The following is a 23,175-nucleotide window of genomic DNA, read 5'->3' on the forward strand; positions in this document are numbered from 1 at the left end:
GATGTGCGCGTATACTCACCCACATATTCCAGGAACTAGGCGGCGCCGGCACCGATATCTGTCTTCTTTGCCTCGTCGTTCATTCCGTACTCCGTAATCAAGACGAGCGGGTGGATGGGATGGCCTTCTCACCATTTAATTCTACCGGGCCATGTCTATATGGCCTTTCGCTTAGACGTTAATAAGTTGTGCATAGGGGCCAGCGATCCCGTGCGCGTTCAGGAGGAGGAGATGGAAGTTCCATAGATAGGTACTGGCTGGACATGTTGAAGTTCGTAGTTGCCTCGTGCTTGAGGTCGAGAGCCTTGACCACCTCTTCTCGGGAGAGAATTGAGAGAGATATGGGTGAGTGAGAGATATATGGCGGTGGTGCCTACCTCTTGGGTGGAAGCTCGTGATATTTGACAGTTGCGTGAGGTTGATGGAGTCCTTTGTGTAGGCATGATCAAGTCTATCTGTGCGTAACGGAAGACAATGTCGTACGTGTGTGCGTGTCCTGCTCATCGTGTTTGAGGTGTAAGCGGTGTTGCTGGCTTCACCAAAGAGAAAGCCGCGGAATGGTTGCACCTTTGTCTTCTTCATCAATTGCGTATAAGATGAGAAAGAAGATCAGAATAGTGAGATGGCAGCCGTGGAGGACGAGAGTAAAGATGGTCATGCGGACGAGTAGACCTTAGGGATTTTAGACTGGGGAGTCTTTGAATCAAAAGTGCCACTAGTATCTAATAGAGGTTATGTAAGATTCACTGAACTCACAGGTTAATGATAAAAATATGGTGAAGTGAGAATGAAGTGAGAGTACTATAGATCAGATCTGTAGAAGACGAGAGTAAATATGACTGACAGACTCTGTAGAGGTAAACCATTAACTAGAGGCTTTTAGACTACAGACTTATTATTGATGTCCATTGCTGTTCGACTATATCTCATAACTAATTAACTATAGCTCTTAGCTTCGTCAATGAAATGGAAAGGTAGAAGGAACTCTTTCAAAACAGACTACGTGTACGTTCATAGCTTGCTATCACCATGATTTCTCCTTATTGCGACAGAGAAACACGAATGTTACAAAACAGAAACCCCAAGGATTACCGATACAGACAAAGACAAGACAAGACAATAAGTGTCAATATCTGCAAATATATTCATAGTTCCAAATCTACAATCCAATTTCCACCCCTGCCCACCCTTGCCCTGCAAGTTCCTGCCAAATCCTAACCGAACCACGAAAGAACCCAAAGGAAAAAGAAAATAAAACAAAACATCAACACTATCAGTCGAGTGATATTCATAACAAACCAGTCTTTCGAAAACCGATATTCCGATCTGTTTTTCCAGTGATGGAGACCCTCTAAAATTCCCAGCCGAAGACCCATAAACCCGCAACACGAGACACCGGAGAAGAAAAGAAGCAAAGTAGGAAACGGGGATGTCATAGGAAAATAAAATGAAAAAAGTAGCCAGAAGAATATTCATAATAGAAACACGAAAGTGGATATCAGCATGGGGACGGAAAGGTGGAGATAGCACATTCGGGTGAAGGTCGAATATTTAGCCAATTGCTAACTGCCGAATATTATGAGGCGGCATATGCACAATCATGTACTGCCCTTGAAGACCATACATGTAATACAAGGGCCAGCGGGCGACACAATTTCCAGCAGAGTAAAGCAGAGCATGCTATCTCTCCAGTCTCACATATCACTCTCAACAAGTGAAAGTGTAGATGCTTGAAACGGTCATTCTTGTACAAGGTATCTCCCACGAAGGAAGTTACCGTTGAGGAAGAGGATCGATGATAAGATAGGCAAGAGGGGGAATGAGAAAGAAATGAATCGTCCCGGCATAGCGAATATAAACAGACATCAGGGGCAAATGGGGGTAAGATAGATTGAAAAAAAAACATCAAGCGAAAACACATGAGAAGAGAGCATATCACAAAGCACATCAAATGGGGCATAGAGCATAGAAAGGGATCCATACACATCGCTCGCTAGAGAAAAGGTCCAAGACATCCATCCATAAAGCCGTCACGACAAAAGAAAAACAAAGGAAATTCAATACCCGCAAGTCCCCTCAGCAAGCTGTATGGTTCAGTCTTGTGGGTGAAGACAATGAAAATGGGGGCGACTAGCCGTCCTCATCTGAGGGCTCAGCAGAATCCCCTTCGCTTCCATCAGCGCTGGCGTTAACCTTCGTTTTCTTAGAAGAATTCGAGCCTTCGCCGTGAGCTTCACTTGACTTGCGCTTCTGCCCACCATTCTCGGTTGGCAATGGCTTGCTGAGATCCTCGAAGGTGACAGGCTGACCCGTTACCTCTTCTCGTTTCTCCATAGCGGCCACTTCATCTGCAGTCAGGAAACGTCCACCGGGTCCACGCGGTCTTCGCATGGCGTGATTGTGTCGGGACTCGTGCAGATAAGGCTTACGACCCTTTGATGTCAAACGCAGCTGCTCCTCCAGCTTTTGTCGCGCTACGCGACGCTTCAAGATTCTATGGAACTGCTTGGCGTTTACGTACAGTGGCGACTCTTCTTGGTTGCCGCCGGGTACCATGTCGGGTGAGGGCTGGCTTTGTTGTACGGGAGCCTGGGGAAGTGGGGCGGCGATGGGGGCCCGGCCGACGTGGCTCATAACGGGCTGCGCAGTCTGGACATTGGGGCTACCGACATGACTCATGCGACGTTGGGAAAGTTGCTGGTTTTGCATCTGAACCTGCGATCCCATCGGGGGCATCTGGTTTTGCATCTGGGGGGGCGATCGAGGGTCACGGTCCTTCATCTGCATGCTCGCCATGCGCGGCGAGGCTCTGGAACCCTGGGGAATCTGGCCGGCCATGGAATCCTGGTGGAGGGGGTAGAATTGCCCAGACGCAGCTGCAGTGGCCATCGCAGCAGCCTGCGTCGGCGAGATGCCGTAACCCTGACCCATGGGCGTGGGGACACCATAGCTTTGGGGAAAATTCATTTGTTGGTGAACACCTCCGGGTCCATTCTGTGCTTGTTGGTAATGAGGTTGCGACGGAACGATAAGAGAGGACTGATGGTTTGAGTGAGATTGGATGGGTGCCTGGGCGTTGGAGGGTGAGGCCATCGACCCAACAGGAGGACCGGCATTTGGTGGCCCGGTTTGGTAAGGACCAGGGATGTGAGAGGGAGCATGTGGATGTTGCCCGTGGGCCTGTTGATATTGGGGAGGGTATTCCATACTGGCGAGTGTGATAGTGGATCTTGTCACACGCCGATTGAGTGGATCGATCTGAAAGTGGCGACTTTATATGGAGAGCACCAATCAAACCAAAGGATTGCTTTGTGGTGGTAGCTCAAAATATGTCAAAAGTTGATGACGACGTCTGTTTGGTAGATGTAATAAACCGATATCGCAAGAGCGCGCAATGAGGGACAAGAGTCAACACAGGTGCTGGGGTAGACGGCTGATGATTCGACGAATAGTCTGCAGGCTCGGGGAGTCGCGTCAGCAGAGCGCATCGCCGAGAGGTCACTGGATTGGCGGGTGGGGGTATGGATCCAAAAGAACACAACGGAACCAAGCACGTACCTCAAAACTGCCCGCGCGTTCTGAACAACCTATATAATACTGTGTTTTCGTAACAGAAGCTCTTTGGTCAACCTCTTGTCGAGAATAATCCCGAACTGCTTGTGGAGGGTTTTGACTCTTTTGTGCAAGATTGTTACGCCCACTGTCGGGTGTAACGTGGTTGGGCTGTGATGCAGCGGTGCCGGGGGGTGCCTCAACTATATGTCGGCTTGATGCGTTGTCAAGTCAGAACAGCCCTGGCGATGGGCAGGTTGGTGTGGAGACTACGCAGTATATACCAAGCACGGTCGGCAGGCTACCTCATTCACGCAACTCTGAGACTTTCTCTGCCACGTCCAGCGTAGATTCGGGCGGTGCTAACAGCCTCGACCTGCGACAGATAAGGCTTGGGTGTTGGTGTCAGAATGCGCCTCTCAGGCTCCACGCACGAACACTATGGGCTAGAATTAGCATTTTAACATCCTAGCCAATGATCGCGCAAAGTCAATGACCAATGCGCTGTCAATACAGAGTTCAAGTGGAGGGGATTTGGGAATCCGGGGCGGGTTAGACCGGTCAGGGCTGAGAGGGGAGACATGTATGCGTTGGCAAGGTGGATGTTGAGCTGCAGCTGGGAGCCTACCTGGTCGATCGGGTTCTGCAGCGCAGACAAAGTGACGATTTGAGGGTATAGTTAAAAACTGGCCAAAGCCAAGGAACGAATCACTTTGCGCGACTATATGCCATGTCAGATGCAACTGGGTACCCACGAGGGAAGATGTAAATGATAGGGACGCGTGCAGATTGGACAAAAAGAAACATGAAACGCGATCGCGCGCATAGGTAAAATGAGAGGAGCCAATGAGGGAATAGCAAGGTAGAATTGCAGTGTTTTGGTTAAGCACGCGTTGTTTTGACACGAGATAACCAAAAGAGCGCGCAACGTGGGATTGGAGCTTAGCGATTACCTTAATAGGCACGACAGAAAGGATAGAAAGGATAATCTCCGGGGGTTAAGGTGACTTTCCAATCCCAGGCAATCAAGGGATCCCAGGGTAGAAGATGATTTGACCAGCGGAGGGGAGAGGGGGGAGATCGAGGGATCGTGCCAACGAGAGAGAAGGCGGTGGTTCTGTGCGTAACCGGAGCCACTGATGTCAAGCCGGGCAGTTCCGCAAGTATACAAGTACCGGCAGTAAAGCAGTCAGGCAGCAAGGCAGTCAGGCAGTCAGGCAGTACAAGCGCAGCGTTCAAGCAGTACAAGATGTATATAGGGATACAATTGTAGTTCCAGGTCAAATGGGCAAAACAAGTAAAATGGGAATACAACAGAAATCCAAGTGAATTGTGACATGTGTTTACCCAAGGCGAATTGCCAGATGAAAGATATCGGATTCAAACAAAGAAAAGCAATAGCAATAAAGAGAGCAAAAAGCATACAATTGCAGTACTGTTGTGGTGTAGTGATTGCAAGCAGAATTGTATACGACTTACCCCAGTTTGATTGGTATCACCAATAGAGAAGGAATGACCGTATGCAAGGCAGGGTTTCACCAATAATGATGTAAAAAGGGGGGAGATGATACTGTGCGATTGGAGGATGAACTGGAGAGGGCGGGCAACCAACGAGAAGAGGCAGAGGGAAGAAAGGCGAGGAAAAAGGGCGGATGGGGCAGTTTTGTAGGAGATTGACTGGCTGCCGACTGAGCGACCGCCTTGCTCCCCGCTGCTGAGGTAGCCTTTTCTGCGGTATTACGCTGGATTACGCATAATTACCGGTTATTACTGGTGCATTCCTCCTGTAACCGCCTAAATGGCCCCCAATGGTATCAGAATGACCATACTGTAATAAAACAAATCCGGTGGTCCCGAGCTCTCGTCATGTGCAACCCGAGACTATGACGCATGTATATGTTGTCGTTAACTATCATCTCTTCCTTACAACATACACCATAATCTAATCTTTCGTTCTTAATCGACTTTTTTAGCTCATATAACCATCTACTGTATAGCAATTTACTCAGGCTATCCTTTACATCTTACTCTACTACCCTCGAAACCCAATCCTAACCATGAATCATACCTTTCGGCTGCATCTGCATGTCTGCCCATTCGCCTCATTTTAATAATCGCCTCCTTTCTTTTTTGGCCCTTTTTCGTCAGCTTGCTTCGGCTCATGATAATCAATTCGAATGCCTAAAACGATGCGCTCAATCCTTCTTTGCTTTTTCCTATTCACGGTGGACACCGCGTACCTCGGCCGTGTGCCCTATTTTGGGCAAGTCTCCTCCACCTAATGTCCCATTCCTCTATGACCCTTGCTTCAAAGCCCGTGTACAATGTACAACATAGTCCGAAAAAAGAAGAGCTCCACAGAAGAGGGGTTTGTCTAGTACGGTCTACGGAGTACTCCGTATTATTCACGGCACTTATGGTTCTGGGAGTGTGATGAGATCTCCTAGGAAGCGGCAATCAGATCATCTCCCCGGGCGGCAACATTGCAATCCAGGCGGAATGACGGCATTAATTGGCACACAAGACCGTCCGTCTGGCGCGAATTGGAAAGATCTAGTTTAGTATCATGATGTAGACGTTCCTGAAAACACGAGGTCTGGCTCTCTATCTACTCGCTTGGCGCATTGAGATGTTTGTTCCAGCCGAGCTCATGACGCAATTCAATTAACCGGGTTCTTATCTACAATATAGGTATAGAGTACCTGTTATGCATAATATACGAGACTGTTTCTATAGCGCATTATTGGCATTATTATTGACATCCAGACTGGCGGTCGAAGTAATTCTGCTCACCGTAGGTTTATCTTCGGCTCAAATATCCGGACCTCGTGTTGCTGTTTCGGATATATGTTCCATGAATCGCCTCCGTCTCAATTACAACAATTCAAACAGAGAACATCATATTCTTATGTACCTTTCTATACTCCCGATTTAATCCCCACGTGCATTCTAGTCAGCTTTAGTAGCGTCCCATGGACCATTCAGCACAGGCGATAATCCCGATTCGCAGGGACAGATGGGTCCGATCTCCGGACCATGAAACACCCACGTGTGAGAAGCTTGACCGCTTGACTTCGAACTTCAACGGAGTTTCTACTTCTAGAAAAGGGTTGCATGGGTAAATTATGTTCATGTAGTATTGATAAATTCCTCATTTCGTTCGCTATTTTGGCTGCTTGGACCGATATTCGTGGCCTTGGTACCATAGCAACCCGCATTCCTTGAAATATATTTATGCAACCATATGTGCGGAGTACATGCCTGGCACTCGAGACCTTTCCTTTCTGTTTTACGCCTTGCAGCTTTTTTGATCTTACAGTAAAATTGAGCACACCCTGATCAGATTATTACATAAGCTGATTAACTAACCTTGGAAAACGGCGGGGTGACATGTTAACTATATCACGTGTAGCCATTCCCATTTAGATCGCCCATCAAAAACAGACTGGCTCAGTCAAAGTGACCGTTCGTTCTAGCTGTCTTGGATATACCTCAGTGAAAAACCACTCAGTAGAGCTATTTGATCGACTTACCATTTTTCCATTTTAGCCTATGCTCCTGAGCATAGCCCTCGGAATCCTTCAAATGACTATATATTATCGGCCATGTCGCGATCATCAGGAGTCTCGCTTCTCATTTTTCAGTCTTTATCATTCCGATTTGATCTATAAGTATCCTCTTGCCCTGGATCTGAATTGTGGGACTATGCTTCTCGCTGTCGTATTGTTCAATGGCCTTCATTCAACAAACTAGGGATAGCTCGTACGTTGAGGTGGAGTTGCGACATCCTGACGGATTCTCTACTAGTTAAGCATCAGTACGATGCCTACGTTGGATTAAGCAACACCGGTTTCTTACACATTTAAGTTTGAAAATAGGCTAATGTTCTTCAGCCCCAAACCCATTAATCATTCGCTTACTAAATCCGTGTTGCTGCTATCCTGAGGGAAACTTCCGCCCGGTGGAGCCCCTCCGTTGTGAGCGGCTGAGCCGCAATACATCTAACCGGTTCGGTGGAGAGCAATATCCAGGGTCGCGGATGCCATGGCGTCATCGAAGCAAGCGTCAATACCTGCTTAGCATAGACAACGAAGATATATAAGAACTATTTGCTTTACTTACCTCTCCCATCTTCAACTCTTCAACTCCTCAAATATCTCCCTATCACAATACTGCTCTCGACTACGTCACTTTCAAATATTTATATATTACCACACTCATAGAGAAACTATCACCATGTCAGACTCTACCTTCCACACCACAACTCAGGACATCCGCAAGGCCGAGTCCAAGCTTGCCCAGTCACACGATGGCAAGCCCCCAGCAAACTCCGACGTCTCTCAAACCAAGGTGAGTTATCTGTACTGAATTATCACCAAGCATAAAGCAGACCTCTGACACAATCCATATAGTCCATCATTGACCAAAACACCAACAAGCCCGCGGAAATCGAGAAGACCAAGGCCAACCTGCCTCTGCCCGACCAACCCCCGGTTGCCAGTGACTTTAACTCCCTTGACCAGCGTACCACTAATGTGGGCTCTGGGCGTTTCGAGTACCCTCCTGATAACAGTGGCTTGCGCGAGGGTGCAGCTGCTAGCAGCAGCGCCCGCATTGATGGAAAGGAGCTGCACAAGAGCACTGCCCCATGATTTCTAGGGTTCGTTATGTATGATAGTCAAATTTTTATCAAGCATTATGACCAATAGTTTGAATATTATTATTACCATGTGACGATAATCGCGGTAAAATCGGCCGATTAATAGTTTACTTGGAGAGAACCATGGAGAGAACCAATGAATAGTGCAAATTCAGAAGTGGCTATATTTTCGGCCGACAGTGTCTGAATGCGTCAGCTAAACTACATGTGAGGTCATACATGTAATTACCAAATTGGTGTTCAAATTATAGTAAAAGTTGGCATTCGAACATATCATTTCATTTCAAGAACATTGAACAAGATTAGCGTAGGGCAGACCTGACACCACCCAGCCGTTGGGAAAAACGACGGTATGTCAGCCGAATGGTTGACGAATATTCCAATAATAACAGGTTACCAAGTCATTGTGTCAAACTTCCTTGAAACGTCGCCACATTACTTAAAGTCTGGACATTCTAGCCTCCACAATTATAGCATATTTATTGGAGCTTAGGACTCGACTGATTTCCGAAAACAAGATGTGATATAGCTTTTCCAAGTTGATATAGAATTGGGGTTATTTCGATGTCATCATCATAACGTCAACATTGGGTACAAGAGCCAAGGAGTTTGTATACAAAGCCGACAATGAATTCTTATACAGAGAACTGTAATCCTTTTTTCTCTATCCAACTGAAGTAACACAATGGCCTCCAACACTCAAAAAACTTACAAACTCTCCACTGGTGCTCAGATCCCTGCCATTGGCCTGGGAACCTGGCAAGATGAGGCAGCCCAGGAGGCATCAGTCCTTGTAGCCCTCCAGACAGGATATCGCCATATCGATACGGCAAGATGGTAAGTTCCTCAACAATTTGACACGCATAACTAGTCTGACCCCTATAGCTATGGCACTGAGGCTGCTGTCGGCAAAGCCATCCAGAAAAGCGGCATAAATAGAAGCGAGATTTTTGTTACCAGCAAACTGTGGAACAACAAGCACCATCCTGATGATGTTGCTCAGGCACTGCAGGATAGCTTGGATGATCTGGGTTTGGAATACCTCGACCTATTTCTGATGCACTGGCCTTGTGCCTTCAAACGAGGAGATGATCCATTCCCCTCTGACAAAGATGGGAAGCTGATAACTGCAGATATCGACTACGTTGATGTACGTGCTACTTTAAACCAATGGCAAGGCTATCTACTAACAAATCAAAGACTTACAAAGCGATGGAAGATCTCGTCAAATCCGGCAAAGCCAAAGCTATCGGGGTTTGTAACTTCTCTCGGAAGGAAATCGAGCGTCTTATTGCGAACGCGACGATCAAACCGGCGGTGCACCAGATGGAGCTGCATCCCTGGCTCCAGCAAAGTGATTTCTATGACTTCCACCGCACGCATGGCATTCACGTAACGCAGTATTCCCCCTTCGGCGACCAGAATCAAATCTATGGTGCCCAAGAGAAATATGGTCAGCTTATTAATGATGAGACCTTGGTCGAGATCGGGAAGAAGTACGGAAAGACGTCGGCCCAAGTCGCCCTAGGTATTTTGCCCCTGCTCGCCCGGTTCAGAAATACAGAGCTAATAACTTTTCATAGTTTGGGGTATCGAACATGGCCGTTCCGTCATTCCGAAATCAAAGCATCCAGAACGGATCAGACAAAACTTTGATATCAATTTCGAATTGAAACCTGAAGATCTTAAAAAGATCAGCTCGATCGACAGGAAGCTCCGGTTCAATGACTCAAGCAAAGACTTCGGTTACGAACTCTTCACTGATCTTGACGGAAAGCAGAAGTGAAGTAAGTGTGATTTAGAGATTACGGTCTTTGGAAACACTGGCTGAAGATTGCCTATGGAGGTGTCGGTGTTGATGCCTGAAGATGCGTGAATGTTGCTGGCAGAAAATATGAATTATTATAACAGAGGACATACATCCTATAATCTCTTCAAGGCCGTCATTAATGACTTAAGAAATGGGTTCTAAATGTGAAGCTATTCGTACCTACATATACAAATCGGGATTGGGGCATAATAGACGGCCAGGTGTATTAAAAGCATCAAGGATGGATGGTGAAGGTTACGTAGCCAGTAAATCAAAATACGCAACAGTACGGAGTACAAGATAACATATATTGAAGTCCGGAGCATAGTACTTTGGGCCAGAAGCAATCGATTATTAGGTCGCTGGATTAGATTCACCTAGTTAGCAAATTAACCGTCATCCAGTATGTGATCCACACATTGAGCCAAACGTCCATTAAGGGCGGGAATCGGCAATATTAACCCTTCTTGGGTGTGTTGTCCATTACATAGACCTCCGGAACAATCTGTTTTTTTTTGAAATCAAGGGTTTCAAAAAGGTCGCAGAGCTTCTCAGTGAGAGTTTCTGAGAAGTTCCTTAGTCAGAAAAGAACCATAGGTAACTAAAGTGGATTCGTGGAGATCTTACTTTGTCGTGTCGCCTTGTGTATTTTGATATAGTTCTCAGCTTCCTCGTTGTTCGCGTGTTGCGGTATATATGGATATCTGTAAAACGAGGCGCGTTAGTCGTAACTATCAAACCAGCATTAGTGGAAATCATACTTGCGACGAATCCACATGGCACACAAGAAAATGAGAGCTATAGTTAGAGGAATGCCGAGGCCAAGAGATAGCCCAAGAGCAAGCCCCCGGTTTATAGCTGGTGGACTGTCGTGGAAACCATTTTCAACCCTTATAGAAAGGGCTTGGTACTTTGCATTCATCGTATTGACCTCTGCGGTGAGGGCATCATGAAACTTGCCAGACAGAACCTCAAGCGCTCCTTCCCAATGACTGATTTTTGCAATATCCTCGTCGATCTTCACAGAAAGAGCGGTAATATCCTCGCGCATACGACTGTTCTCTTTGTTAAAATCATCAAACCTCCTAGAAAGAGATTGGAAATCTGTGCTCGATCCATCAGTTTGTGAATTGTTGCCTTGGTTTGTCCTTGCATTGATAGTGTTGATTTCATTTTCCAATCTCTGGCACCACGACCACAGCGTGAGAATATTGTCGTCGGTCGTGTAAGAGGAGAACACCCCACCCATGTTGTAGTAGACGCGGGAATCAAAAATCGGCGCAGAAAGATGAATTTAGTAAAGAAGGAGGGGCAAGCACCTTGGTGAAATCATGCATAACCGTTTGATTGCCATAAGAGAAAACTTAGAAGAATATGACCCGGGACTCTTCATAACTCTATTTCCGTCCACGTATGAGCGGAAGGTGTTTGAGATATTATATACGCTGTGGTTGGGTCAAGCTTAGTACAATGAACACAACAACCACTGAGCAAGAAGGTATTAGCATAGATACCCAACATAGACGGAAAAATATCTTCCACACTGTGGACTTCTCGTGGATCGTAAGGATATAATGTAGGATACCACCCGCGTAACGCTCATAATGAGGTAAGACATATTGGTAACCATCCATGATCTCTTGGGCATTCCTTTGGCCAAGTACATCTTCTATCAATCCCTTCACAACGAAAATAAAATGGCTGCAGGTCGATCTTACCCAGCCGAACATCATGGTAGGCATAGGGGTAGTTTCCCCGAGGATATATACCTCGACCAATTGAGACGCATCGACATCAAGGGAAGGAGCACCTTCCTTACGTGAAAGATCTTGAACTTGATCGTTCCGAACGTTCAAAGCATGATCCTCAACCGGCAAACAATCTATCCGAGGACTTACTATTCGAAATCGACGCCAATAACTTCAAACACGATTTACTCGACCCTAGCGTCGACCTTCTTTCGTTTATCCTCGTTCGATATCGAAGAAAATCTTCTGTTGACCAGAATGGCAACTCCAGGGCATAGCGCAGCGGTCGAGATATTTGCTTCCAAATTGATGGTGAAATTGGCTATCATGGAACGAGAGACCGCTATCCAAGGGTTCCCAGGAGTAACGATCACAGTCGGCAATAGAGGGAAACAACATGACTATGGATGGGGCCCACTCCACCGGCCTGGCTATGGCCGTAAGCGATGGTCGTTCTTGAAGTTGCGGTGTCGGAGTCTAAAGCCAAGCTAGAGCGCGACGTGGAGTTTTGGTTAGATCCGGCCAGAGGAAACGCTAACATAGCGTTAACGCTAGAAGCCGCCAGAAAAAAGCCGGTCATTGACAAGACATTCCGGTTTAGATTCTCCGTTGATCATTCCGTTTGAGATCCTGATGCGACGACCAAGCTCCTCTCGGAAACCAATGTTAGCATCGGCATGCAAGACCTCAAGGGCATTGTGGAAGGGATCTGGGCTGCCCAAGATTTCCGAAGGGGCGTATATACGGTGTACCTATGTCCAGGTACTCCGTACCTTGTCGCCTCCACCTGTGCACATGTCTGAAACGCTTACTCAGCACCACCCACTCCCCGGGCCCGGACACAAGTGGCTCTTCCACATGTTGACTCCGACCACAATTGCATTTTGTTTTGCTTTGTGCCTCGAGAAAACCGACTCTGTGGCTGGTTTTTCTCGGTGGCCTACTGCTAATCCTGCAATATCCAGGCTTCCCCGCGCATCAATAACCCCCCCACAAAAAAGCACCACGGACGCGCAACATCAACATTGGACCGATACATGACGTCTTTGTTGACACCTACGATTGCAACCTCGCTACGAAGCACTCTCAAACGATCACGAACAGCCTAGCTACAGCCACCTCCGCGATAATTACCCTGGGACTGACCTTCAAGCTGCGCTCCTCGCGGAGTTCGCGCATCAGTATACCCCTGTCACCACTTGAATCCTACTCTAGGACTCCGGCTTTTATAAACGTTCATTATTGACGAATACCTCCCGTGCATGGGTTAGAGAGCAAAGATGGCTCCAGGCGGCGGTGGAAATATTAAGGTGGTGGTGCGGGTGCGGCCGTTCAACAGCCGAGGTGAGTAAATATCGAGGGATGGATTCGTTTTTGAGCCTCAAGCTAACCAGTCTGTCATTGTGCAGAGATCGAGCGAGGTGCAAAATGTATCGTGTCGATGAAAGGCAACCAGACCGTGCTCACTCCTCCACCCGGCGCAGAGGACAAATCACGGAAGGGTGGGAAAGGTGTTAGTGAAGGGAACAAGGTCTTTGCCTTTGACCGATCATATTGGTCCTTTGATAAGAAATCATCAAACTTCGCCGACCAGAATGACCTCTTCGACGATCTGGGTTCTCCGCTTCTGGACAATGCTTTTGGGGGTTACAACAATTGTATCTTCGCGTATGGCCAGACTGGTTCGGGAAAATCGTACTCCATGATGGGTTACGGCAAAGAATATGGTGTGATTCCACGGATTTGCCGATCGATGTTCGAGCGCATTACTGCTATCCAGGCGGACAAGTCTTTGAATTGCACTGTCGAAGTGTCATATCTCGAAATTTACAACGAGCGAGTACGCGACTTGCTCAACCCGTCGAACAAAGGCAACCTGAAAGTCCGTGAGCATCCGTCAACGGGTCCTTATGTTGAGGATCTGGCCAAACTCGTCGTCGGATGTTTCGAAGAAATCGAGAGCCTGATGGACGAGGGTAACAAAGCCCGAACGGTTGCCGCGACCAACATGAACGAAACCTCAAGTCGATCACATGCGGTTTTTACCTTGACTCTGACGCAGAAGAGACACGACAAAGAGACTTCAATGGATACCGAGAAGGTGTCGAAAATCAGTTTGGTTGATTTGGCTGGTTCAGAAAGAGCTAACTCGACTGGAGCCACCGGCGCGCGATTAAAGGAGGGTGCGGAAATCAATCGCTCATTGTCAACACTTGGTCGTGTCATTGCTGCACTCGCTGATGTCTCTGCCGGCAAGACTACTGCCGGCAAGAAGAAGAATGCATCCATGGTACCATATCGTGATTCAATTCTCACATGGTTGCTGAAGGATTCTCTGGGCGGAAATTCCATGACTTCCATGATTGCGGCAATTTCTCCTGCAGATATCAACTTTGACGAAACTCTTGGTACTCTGCGATACGCTGACTCGGCGAAACGAATCAAGAACCATGCTGTTGTGAACGAAGATCCTAATGCACGCATGATTCGCGAACTAAAGGAGGAATTAGCACAGCTCCGATCAAAACTTGGAGGGGGAGTAGCACCGGGAGGAGCAGCTGGCGCAATAGGAGGTGGTGTCCCGCAGGAGTACTACCCCCCAGATACCCCGTTAGAGAAACAGATGGTGTCTATCCAACAGCCGGATGGAACTGTCACTCAAGTCAGTAAGGCAGAGATTGTAGAACAACTCAATCAGAGTGAGAAGCTCTACAAAGATCTCAACCAGACTTGGGAAGAGAAGCTGCAAAATACGGAGCTTATCCACAAGGAGCGTGAAGCAGCTTTGGAGGAATTAGGAATCAACATCGAAAAGGGCTTCATTGGAATGAGCACACCAAAGAAAATGCCCCATTTGGTCAACCTCAGCGACGATCCCCTACTTGCAGAATGTTTGGTCTACAATATCAAACCTGGGACTACCACGGTCGGCCATATGGATCAAGGTCAAACCGTCGAGATTAGATTGAATGGATCCAAGATCCTTGAGAAGCACTGCACTTTCGAGAATGTGGACAACGTTGTGACCATTATACCCGCCGAAGGCGCTGCTATCATGGTGAACGGCCTGCGGGTTGACAAGCCCACACGACTGAAGAGTGGTTTCCGAATCATCCTTGGCGATTTTCATATTTTCCGTTTCAACCATCCTCAAGAGGCTAGAGCCGAACGGGTCGAGCAGAGCTTACTCCGCCATTCAGTCACAACAAGCCAGCTCGGGTCGCCGGCCCCAAACAAAACCCATGATCGAAATCTGAGCAAGGCAGGATCTGACTTGGATGGCGATTCATCTAGGGCGGATTCACCCATGCCCCAACAGCGTAGTCGTGAGTCAGACTGGTTCTTAGCACGCAGAGAAGCTATCAGTGCTATGGTTGGACCTGATCAGATCTCCAATTTGCCTGATGATGAACTGGATACACTGTTGGAAGATGTGCAGAAGGTTCGAGCTGAACGACGTGGACTGCCGGAAGAAGACGATTCCGACTCCATCAGCTCCTTCCCAACTAGGGACAAGTATATGTCCAACGGGACCCTCGACAACTTTTCCTTAGATACTGCTATAACTATGCCAAGCACGCCCCGACAGAATGACGACGATGAAGTCAATGGCGTTGCATCATTTAACCAAACTCGACAAGATATGCAGCGGCAGTTGGATCGTCGCAAGGAAGAGTTCCAAGAAAAACTCAAGACCGTGGGAGCTTCGTCTGATCCAGAATCGCCGGAGCTACGCACCGAGAAGGAGCGAATGGAGGACGCTCTGCGGACGGTTAAAGAGGAATTCGAAGAGCAACTGCGCAAACAAAAGGAGTCTTTTGAAACCCACATCCGAGATATGGGTAAGCCAGTACCTCAAATCTTCGAAAATGGCTTCGCCAAGTTAGATGAACGTGAACTTGAAATCGCGCGTTCAGTATACAGCCACTGGTCCCAGCGAAATTATGTCCGAATGGCTGAGAAGATTTTACAACATGCCTGCCTTCTGAAGGAGGCACAGATCATGAGTCATATCATGGACAAGCATGTGGTCTTCCAGTTCGCCATTGTCGACCATGGCCACAACATGGAATCGTCCTATGATCTCGTGCTCAACGGAATCTCCGGCGATGAAGACATCCTGCTTGATGAGGCCAAGAAACCCTGTGTGGGTGTTCGAGTCATCGACTTCAAGCAGTGCGTAATTCACTTGTGGTCAATTGAAAAACTCCAACGCCGCGTCCAAGCCATGCGGCAATTGCACCAATACATCGACCGCCCTGACTACATTCAACACTTCAAACTCGACAATCCATTCTCTGAACCTTGCTCACCCCAGTATTCTCTTATCGGTGATGCCGACATCCCCTTAACCGCTGTTTTCGAAACTCGCGTGCAAGACTTCTCCGTTGAGATAACCTCACCATATACTCAGAGTGTCGTCGGAATCATTCGTCTCTCTCTCGAACCATCCTCCGCGCAGGCGCCCTCTTCAACCCTGAAATTTAACGTTGTCATGCGGGACATGGTCGGGTTCGCAGAGTGGGAAGGGACTGATGTACATGCGCAGTTATTTGTTCCGGGTATCTCAGAGGAAGGAGGCGCAACTACAACTCAAATGATCAAAGGATTTGAGGACGGTCCCGTTCGATTTGAAAGTGTGCACAGTATGAGCTTGCCGCTGTCAAGTCCACGGACAGCCGCATTGAAGGTCTGCGTTTATGCAGCTGTGACATCGGTTCATCTCGACAAGCTTCTTAGTTGGGATGATATGCGTGACTCAGTGGAGCCTTCACCGCAAAAGCGGACTGCTGCTCGGATCGCGGAATCAGAATTTTACTCAGAAGAACGTCATGACGTCTTTGCGAGAATTCAGATTCTCGAAATGTCAGAATCTGGCGAGTACCTCCCCGTGGAGGTTGTCCAAAGCAGCAGTATTGATGCCGGGACATCCCAGCTTCATCAAGGATTGCAGCGCCGCATCTCAGTCAACATCACGTACAGTTCAACAGAAACTCTTCCATGGGATGATATCAACAACATCCGCGTTGGTTCTGTCCACCTCCTGGATCCTTGGGGCAAGATCCCAGATCAGGATTTCCAGACTCCAGACGTCCCCTTGAAGTTTGTCCAAGAACCAACGGTCAAAGAAAATGCCGACGGAACCTCTCATGTCACAATTGTCGGCCAGTGGGACTCGAGTTTACATGGCTCTCTGTTGCTTGACCGAGTGACAGCAGAAAAGTACAGGGTCCAAGTAACTGTCCGTTGGGATCTTGTATCCAGTCGTTTACAGAACCCAGTTGTGTTCGAGGCAGAGCAAACCATTCAAATCCAAGGCCGTACCCATGTCCGCCAACAGTCGATGTTCAAGCAATTCTGGAACTCGATTCGTGTTGTGCACTCGACGACTTGCATGTACTCCTTGGTTATTCGGCCTATTTCAGCTAAGCGTGCTGCTGATCTGTGGCGTATGAACACACAAAATGACTATGTGAAAGGCGAGGAGCTCTTGAACACCTGGGCGCCTAGAAAAGTTTCTCTGGTACGAGACTACATTGCCAACCGCAAACGCCGGCAGCGGCTGGCAGAGCTTCACGCAGCCCGAGGTGCTCTGAGCGCGGGCTGTCTCATTCCATCGCTGGCTCGTGGTGGGAGGTCAACTCCGATGCGGGGTGCAGATCTCAATGAGCGAAAATCCAAAATTCTACGGAAGTATCTTGATCTGTGGTCGCTCAAGCAGGACCCAACAGAGGCAATCCTCATCCGGAGTAATACCGAACCCCCTTCGGACGGAGCGGCACACATTAAAAATTCGGATGCCAGCGGCCTTTATGATAAACTTTCTCTCAAACCTCGCTTCACAGCCACCATCCAAACCCTTCCCAAAGCCCCCGACGCCTTAAAAACGGGGTACGTGCTTACGCCCGATGATACCAACAACGTTTGGGTGCGTCGTTTCTTGGAGCTCCGCCGGCCGTACCTCCACATCTACTCGGTCCCAGAGGGAGACGAGATTAACGCCATCAACCTCCGCAATGCGCGTGTCGACCATGCGCCCGACTTCGCAAGACTACTCGACGGTTCAGGAGCTGGATCCGACCGTTCGCTGTCTGCCAAGGGACGACCGAATGTGTTCGCAGTCTATGGAACCCAGAACACGTTCCTCTTCGCCACTAGAACCGAGGCACAAAAGGTAGAATGGATCTTGAAGATAGACGAGAGCTACTTCAACAGCAACAGCCCCAGACCCCCCGCCAATGGCGACCATTAAAATTTTATTGCGGTTGCCAACTGTTGTGCGCGGACATGTCCGTGGACAAGCTTCAGCTTTGCTTCCCCTGCTTCGTGTTTCATTATTACGGGTCTAAGTCTACCTTTACCTTTACCTCCTACTTTATTCTTTCGTTTGCCCATTTCCTTTCATGACCTGTTGAGATACCCCTTGCATATATCGACTCGCTATGGCACTCTCGCTCTTATGTACATAATAATCCTATCTGGATCATATATTCGATTGTGCACAGTTTGTTTCATTTTGGAAAAGATCTTTTATGCAGTTTGACCTGCATTTCTATTTGGTAGACAAGAACGATATAAATATATTTTGCGATCGAGATAGAGCCTACTGGTCTACCTGTGCCCATTACCTATTAAATTCAATCAGAATATGTCTATGAACCCTCAGCATGTAGCCCACACAGGACACACAGGACCGTTGCCATGGAAACAATCAGAGCACAAATGACATCAACCCACAAAATAACTACCAAGTCTTCATCTCTTCTAGGCTGAGAACTCATATGGAAATTGAAGCTTAAACATTCGAATGGGCAAAAGTGAAATTGTTCGAGAAAGAATGTTCTCCCAACGCCCTTCATTCCGCTACCTGGCTATCGGCGCAGTGGTGTCTCTGTTTGTCCTTGCATTCCTTGTCCTCGGCACAGGTGCACCCTCGCTCTCATCACAATTTAATCTAAAGACACAATCACGACAGCAATACTGTGCACCTACCGTGAACTCTTCCGCTGGCTGGGAGTTTGTTGTTGAGCGCGATGGAAACAACCACGGTCTCTCTGAGGACCAGTGCCGCATTGCTTTCCCAAAGCTGTTTGTTGAGATTGACAAGTCATCTAAAGTGAAAGAAGATAAGCTTGTTTCCTATAAGGAGCTCAATTCCAGGACAGTGGATGATGGTATGGTACGGGGAATAATTGATCGAGGAGAGGTGAGTGAAATATTGACCCTTGTGGACTTGAGAGCATCTGATTCTAATATATGGTATTCAGTTATATATTGTCGACTACGCCCCCATGCCTGTTACAGCATCTCGAGCACGCGCCACATTGAACTCCCTCCACCGCGCCCTGACAGCATTCCCAGACCGCCACCTCCTACCCAGCGTCGAGTTCATCTTCACCACAGAAGACTTCGCAGAAGACACAACCGCCCCAAGTCCCATCTGGGCCTACTCAAAGCGTGACTCAGACACCTCAGTCTGGCTAATGCCCGACTTCGGTTACTGGGCTTGGCCAGAGGTACAGATTGGGCCGTACCATGAAGTGCGCCGTCGCATTGCCGCAATCGACGACGGCCAGACTGCCGCAGATGGCACATATATTCCGGGCCTGCAGTTCCAGGAGAAGAAAAAGCAGCTCGTATGGCGCGGCAGTCTGGCGACGAACCCGCCCGTCCGGAGCAAACTCCTCAAGTCTGCGTTGGGACGTAGTTGGGCTAGTGTGCGTGTTATTGACTGGGATGATCAAAATGATATCCGCTTTAATCTTCTGCCCATTGAAGACCACTGTCGGTACATGTTCCTCGCACACACAGAGGGCCGGAGCTTCTCTGGGCGTGGGAAGTATCTTCTGAACTGCCGTTCTGTGGTCATCTCACATGCGCTTGAATGGCGCGAGGCTCATCATGCGGCGCTGGTATCAACTGGCCCGGATGCAAATTATATTGAGGTTGACCGGGATTGGTCTGATCTATCGCCCAAGATCGATTATCTCATTGATAACCCTGCGATTGCGGAGCGTATCGCTAATAATGCGGTGCGCACTTTCCGCGATCGGTACCTTACTCCTGCTGCCGAGTCGTGCTACTGGCGTCAGTTGATCCGGCAGTACTCTGCAGCTTGTGATTTCGAGCCGGTCTTGTTTTCGACTGGCCGGGATGGAAAGACTCAGCCCCGGGGTGTTCCGTATGATACTTGGCTTCTTATGCATTGATGATCTTTGAATCGGTTGCTATTGATTGTGTTTTTATTGCATATCGGTGTTTTTCTTTTTGCGATATTCCCGGTTGGCGTTGACCCTGATACAGTTTCAATTTGTTTTGTACATGAGATATATTGATTATTTATGACTGAATATAATGCAAACTAGAATGCAATTTTTATTATATGAAAACAAGTATTTCCTGGTTTATATTCGGGGGAGTCTAGTAGTAAGTATACCTTTGCCAAGCCTTGATGCCAAGACCTACATGACCGCAATATTCTTGGCACGTGCTCCTGCTTACCTACGCAATCGCCAAGACCTCGGGATTCGAAATAAACATCCGCTGATCCATGGATCGGTCACCTTGTCACGTTTTCGGTGACTTTATGTCGATTTCTCTGATGATCAAAATACGGTAGATGATCATGCATCTTTTTTTTTTGCCGGATTTTATATTGCCTGATATCAAGTTTAGCCTGGGCTAACCCCAGCTACACCTATTACAGCGGTGATGGATTTCCCCGCATTTGCACCTGTGCCTGTGGCTGACATCTTCAACATTCTTGTCTTCATTCGGCGACGAACTTTAGCCGCCTAAAGGGTCTGGCTGTAAGTCTCTTAGCTTGGATCACTGATAAACCAAATTTTAGGCTGGTTGAATGATACATGGATTTAATTGAGGTGATGGACTACCGCTAAGACTTGGTAGGAAAGGAATCATGGTCCGTGGATGATTGGTGCAATTGTGACTGCTGAAGTACGGGATAAATGGCTCGCTGGCTAAATTGAACCAAGACATTCAGGATATGAAACTGTTTGGAAACACGCCCCACATCCTCCTGTGAATATAAAAGCTCTTCTCCTGAAGGGATTCTCTGCCATAAAATAACATATCTCAATTCATTCGTCTTCTTCAATTATCAACAATATCCGACCCTTCATTATGGTCTCTTTCTCAAGCCTCTTTGTGGCTGCTTGTGCTGCCGTAACTGCCTTTGCGCTTCCCAGTGAGCTGGAAAAGCGAGCGATCACCACGAGCGAGCAAGGAACTAGCAATGGCTACTTCTACTCTTTCTGGACCAATGGAGGTGGCAGTGTCTCCTATACCAACGGTGCTTCGGGCCAATACAGCGTTAGCTGGACCAACTGCGGATCTTTCACCTCTGGCAAAGGCTGGGCTACTGGCAGCTCTCGGTAAGTCGAGTCCACCTAGTTTTCTATTGTCCACATACTTACAGTACACCATGTTAGAAACATCAACTTTTCCGGTTCTTTCAATCCCTCCGGAAATGCTTATCTCGCTGTCTACGGGTGGACCACTAGCCCCCTCGTCGAATATTACATCCTGGAAAGCTATGGCACCTACAACCCAGCTAGCAGCATGACCTTCAAGGGAACTGTGACCAGCGATGGATCAGTCTACGATATCTATACACACCAGCAGGTGAATCAGCCTTCTATCTCGGGGACTGCGACGTTCAACCAGTATTGGTCCATCCGCCGGACTAAACGCACCAGCGGAACAGTCACTACTGCAAATCACTTCAATGCTTGGGCTTCTCTTGGATTGAGTCTCGGCTCGCATAACTACCAGATTGTCAGCACTGAGGGATACCAGAGCAGTGGATCGTCGTCCATCACCGTTTCATAAGCGCGTGAAAGCCCTGCAGTGGCTTCATGCGAAATGTTCACTTGCTTTGGCAAATCTTTATTGGAAGGGCTATTCGATGGGCCTGTTAAGTCTCATTGTAGTAAGGAGGTGGAACGATACTTTGCTTAGGGGAACACGGACACTTTATTGTCTTTAGGCTTATACTTGTCTATATATAGGCACTCTTGGTTAATATGACGGTGCTTTTAGCATAACTAACAAGGCCCACAAGTCGGCCACTTTGAATACTTCAACTTCTCTTTACTTTCTCTTTCTTCTTCCTTCTGTGATATTTGTAGGAAAGTATGGCATTGGTATTGCCTTTACGTTCTTCCTTCCGTCCTTGCCTACATATGTCTGTTGTTAGCACAACACGCAGTCTAAGAGAAGGAAAAAGAGGAACATACCTGTAGAGGAGGTAGGCAACAAGCATAAAAAGAACAGCGGTAATACAATCTGGAATATCGGCTGCTGCCGCTGTCTTCCAGTCAGACGGGGGGTAGTTGATTTTTGTCTTCGCGAGGAATCAATGTATTTCTTCTCTTCCGAATATCCTGTAATTGGCTTTGTCGGCCTCGCTCAAGGAGGTCACTGTTTCTCTCTTCCGTTTCTTGGGCACCTCCGGTATTCCCGTAGACACTGTCCTCTGCGGGATCGAAAATAGGATAGGCTTGTCACGCTGGATTCCTAGGATCGAATCGATGTCCAAAATGGTATCATCTCCTAGGCATTTGTTTGCGGTGAAGTCATAGGACTGTTTCTTCCCGATAGGTTCAAGGTAGAGGGTGAAATTATGCTTTACCCGTGTCCCCACTGAGAGATTGCGTGCCGTGGACCATCAGTATTTGGCGCCATCGGGTTGACAGGCTGAGATCACTCGGCCAACTTGAGGTTTTCTGGAAAGGTAGAGTGAGTACAAGCCCCAGGGTAGGCGAAAACTTCGGCGGGGACCCCACAAGTCCCCAAGCTTCTCACCTTCCTATATATTGAGGCTTACTGTGCGTAAGTAGACGAGAAGAGGGAGAGTTGAGATGTAGTCTAACGAGGGGTGAGTACTTGAGGCACCTAGATGGCGTCCTGAGACCACAAAATCCAACTGACGGGTGCCCAATCAAAGGGATAGAGAGAGAAAGAGAGAGGATTTTTTTCTGCAAACAAACAGAGAACTACTTATGTAGCTAGATGAAGCTTATCAAACAGGACAAACATGGCAGGCTATTTAACAGATACTAAGCTCTCTCCACTTTCTCTCTTCCTTCTCCTCCCTGTCCACTCTCACTCTGACGAGTTGAAGCACCTTTTTTCTCTCTATATATATGATCACCATCGTATTTAGGCTCTATCTACTTCTCAGCCTCCATCTACCCACGGTCTATATGCCTGCCCTCCTCCCACTTTCTTTCTTCTTCACGGCACTCGAAATTCATTGCACATCGTGCTTCTCTAATGAGCACATTCAGCGGCGACGAGATCGGCGTTTAGGAAAGGTTCTAACATAACATAAGCCAGACAACAAGTGCCGTGTTCGGCTCGCAAGGCTATAACATTGCATT

General features: G+C 47.8%; 7 protein-coding genes across 7 annotated transcripts; 4 read left to right on the forward strand and 3 right to left on the reverse strand.

Annotated features, from left to right (window-relative positions):
• Window positions 1–2,130: 2,130 nt before the first annotated feature.
• Window positions 2,131–3,207, reverse strand: hapB (CCAAT-binding transcription factor subunit HAPB; the record flags this gene model as incomplete). The annotated part of the gene is made up of 1 exon (XM_039077758.1): window positions 2,131–3,207. One exon carries the CDS (start codon window positions 3,205–3,207, stop codon window positions 2,131–2,133), a length of 1,077 nt encoding a protein of 358 aa, XP_038924500.1.
• A 201-nt stretch (window positions 3,208–3,408) lies between these two features.
• LCP9604111_9499 (uncharacterized protein) lies at window positions 3,409–4,378 on the reverse strand (the record flags this gene model as incomplete). Its single annotated transcript, XM_039077759.1, has 5 exons — window positions 3,409–3,453; window positions 3,559–3,766; window positions 3,867–3,991; window positions 4,181–4,195; window positions 4,358–4,378. 5 exons carry the CDS (start codon window positions 4,376–4,378, stop codon window positions 3,409–3,411), a joined length of 414 nt encoding a protein of 137 aa, XP_038924501.1.
• A 3,410-nt stretch (window positions 4,379–7,788) lies between these two features.
• On the forward strand, window positions 7,789–8,204 carry LCP9604111_9500 (uncharacterized protein; the record flags this gene model as incomplete). The annotated part of the gene is made up of 2 exons (XM_039077762.1): window positions 7,789–7,902; window positions 7,965–8,204. The coding sequence occupies 2 exons, from the start codon at window positions 7,789–7,791 to the stop codon at window positions 8,202–8,204; spliced, it is 354 nt and encodes a 117-aa protein (XP_038924502.1).
• Window positions 8,205–8,897: 693 nt separating this feature from the next.
• Window positions 8,898–9,998, forward strand: LCP9604111_9501 (aldo/keto reductase; the record flags this gene model as incomplete). The annotated part of the gene is made up of 4 exons (XM_039077763.1): window positions 8,898–9,049; window positions 9,098–9,362; window positions 9,413–9,740; window positions 9,796–9,998. The coding sequence occupies 4 exons, from the start codon at window positions 8,898–8,900 to the stop codon at window positions 9,996–9,998; spliced, it is 948 nt and encodes a 315-aa protein (XP_038924503.1).
• Window positions 9,999–10,479: 481 nt separating this feature from the next.
• Window positions 10,480–11,271, reverse strand: LCP9604111_9502 (uncharacterized protein; the record flags this gene model as incomplete). Its single annotated transcript, XM_039077764.1, has 3 exons — window positions 10,480–10,586; window positions 10,650–10,726; window positions 10,784–11,271. 3 exons carry the CDS (start codon window positions 11,269–11,271, stop codon window positions 10,480–10,482), a joined length of 672 nt encoding a protein of 223 aa, XP_038924504.1.
• Window positions 11,272–13,050: 1,779 nt separating this feature from the next.
• On the forward strand, window positions 13,051–18,023 carry LCP9604111_9503 (kinesin-3 motor protein uncA; the record flags this gene model as incomplete). The annotated part of the gene is made up of 2 exons (XM_039077765.1): window positions 13,051–13,114; window positions 13,180–18,023. 2 exons carry the CDS (start codon window positions 13,051–13,053, stop codon window positions 18,021–18,023), a joined length of 4,908 nt encoding a protein of 1,635 aa, XP_038924505.1.
• Window positions 18,024–18,608: 585 nt separating this feature from the next.
• Window positions 18,609–21,622, forward strand: LCP9604111_9504 (uncharacterized protein; the record flags this gene model as incomplete). The annotated part of the gene is made up of 4 exons (XM_039077766.1): window positions 18,609–18,977; window positions 19,039–19,952; window positions 20,932–21,165; window positions 21,223–21,622. The coding sequence occupies 4 exons, from the start codon at window positions 18,609–18,611 to the stop codon at window positions 21,620–21,622; spliced, it is 1,917 nt and encodes a 638-aa protein (XP_038924506.1).
• Between the last annotated feature and the right edge of the window lie 1,553 nt (window positions 21,623–23,175).

Source organism: Penicillium roqueforti (assembly GCF_015533775.1).
Source record: "Penicillium roqueforti strain LCP96 04111 chromosome Unknown scaffold_49, whole genome shotgun sequence".
In the NCBI taxonomy this organism is placed as follows: Eukaryota; Fungi; Ascomycota; class Eurotiomycetes; order Eurotiales; family Aspergillaceae; genus Penicillium; species Penicillium roqueforti.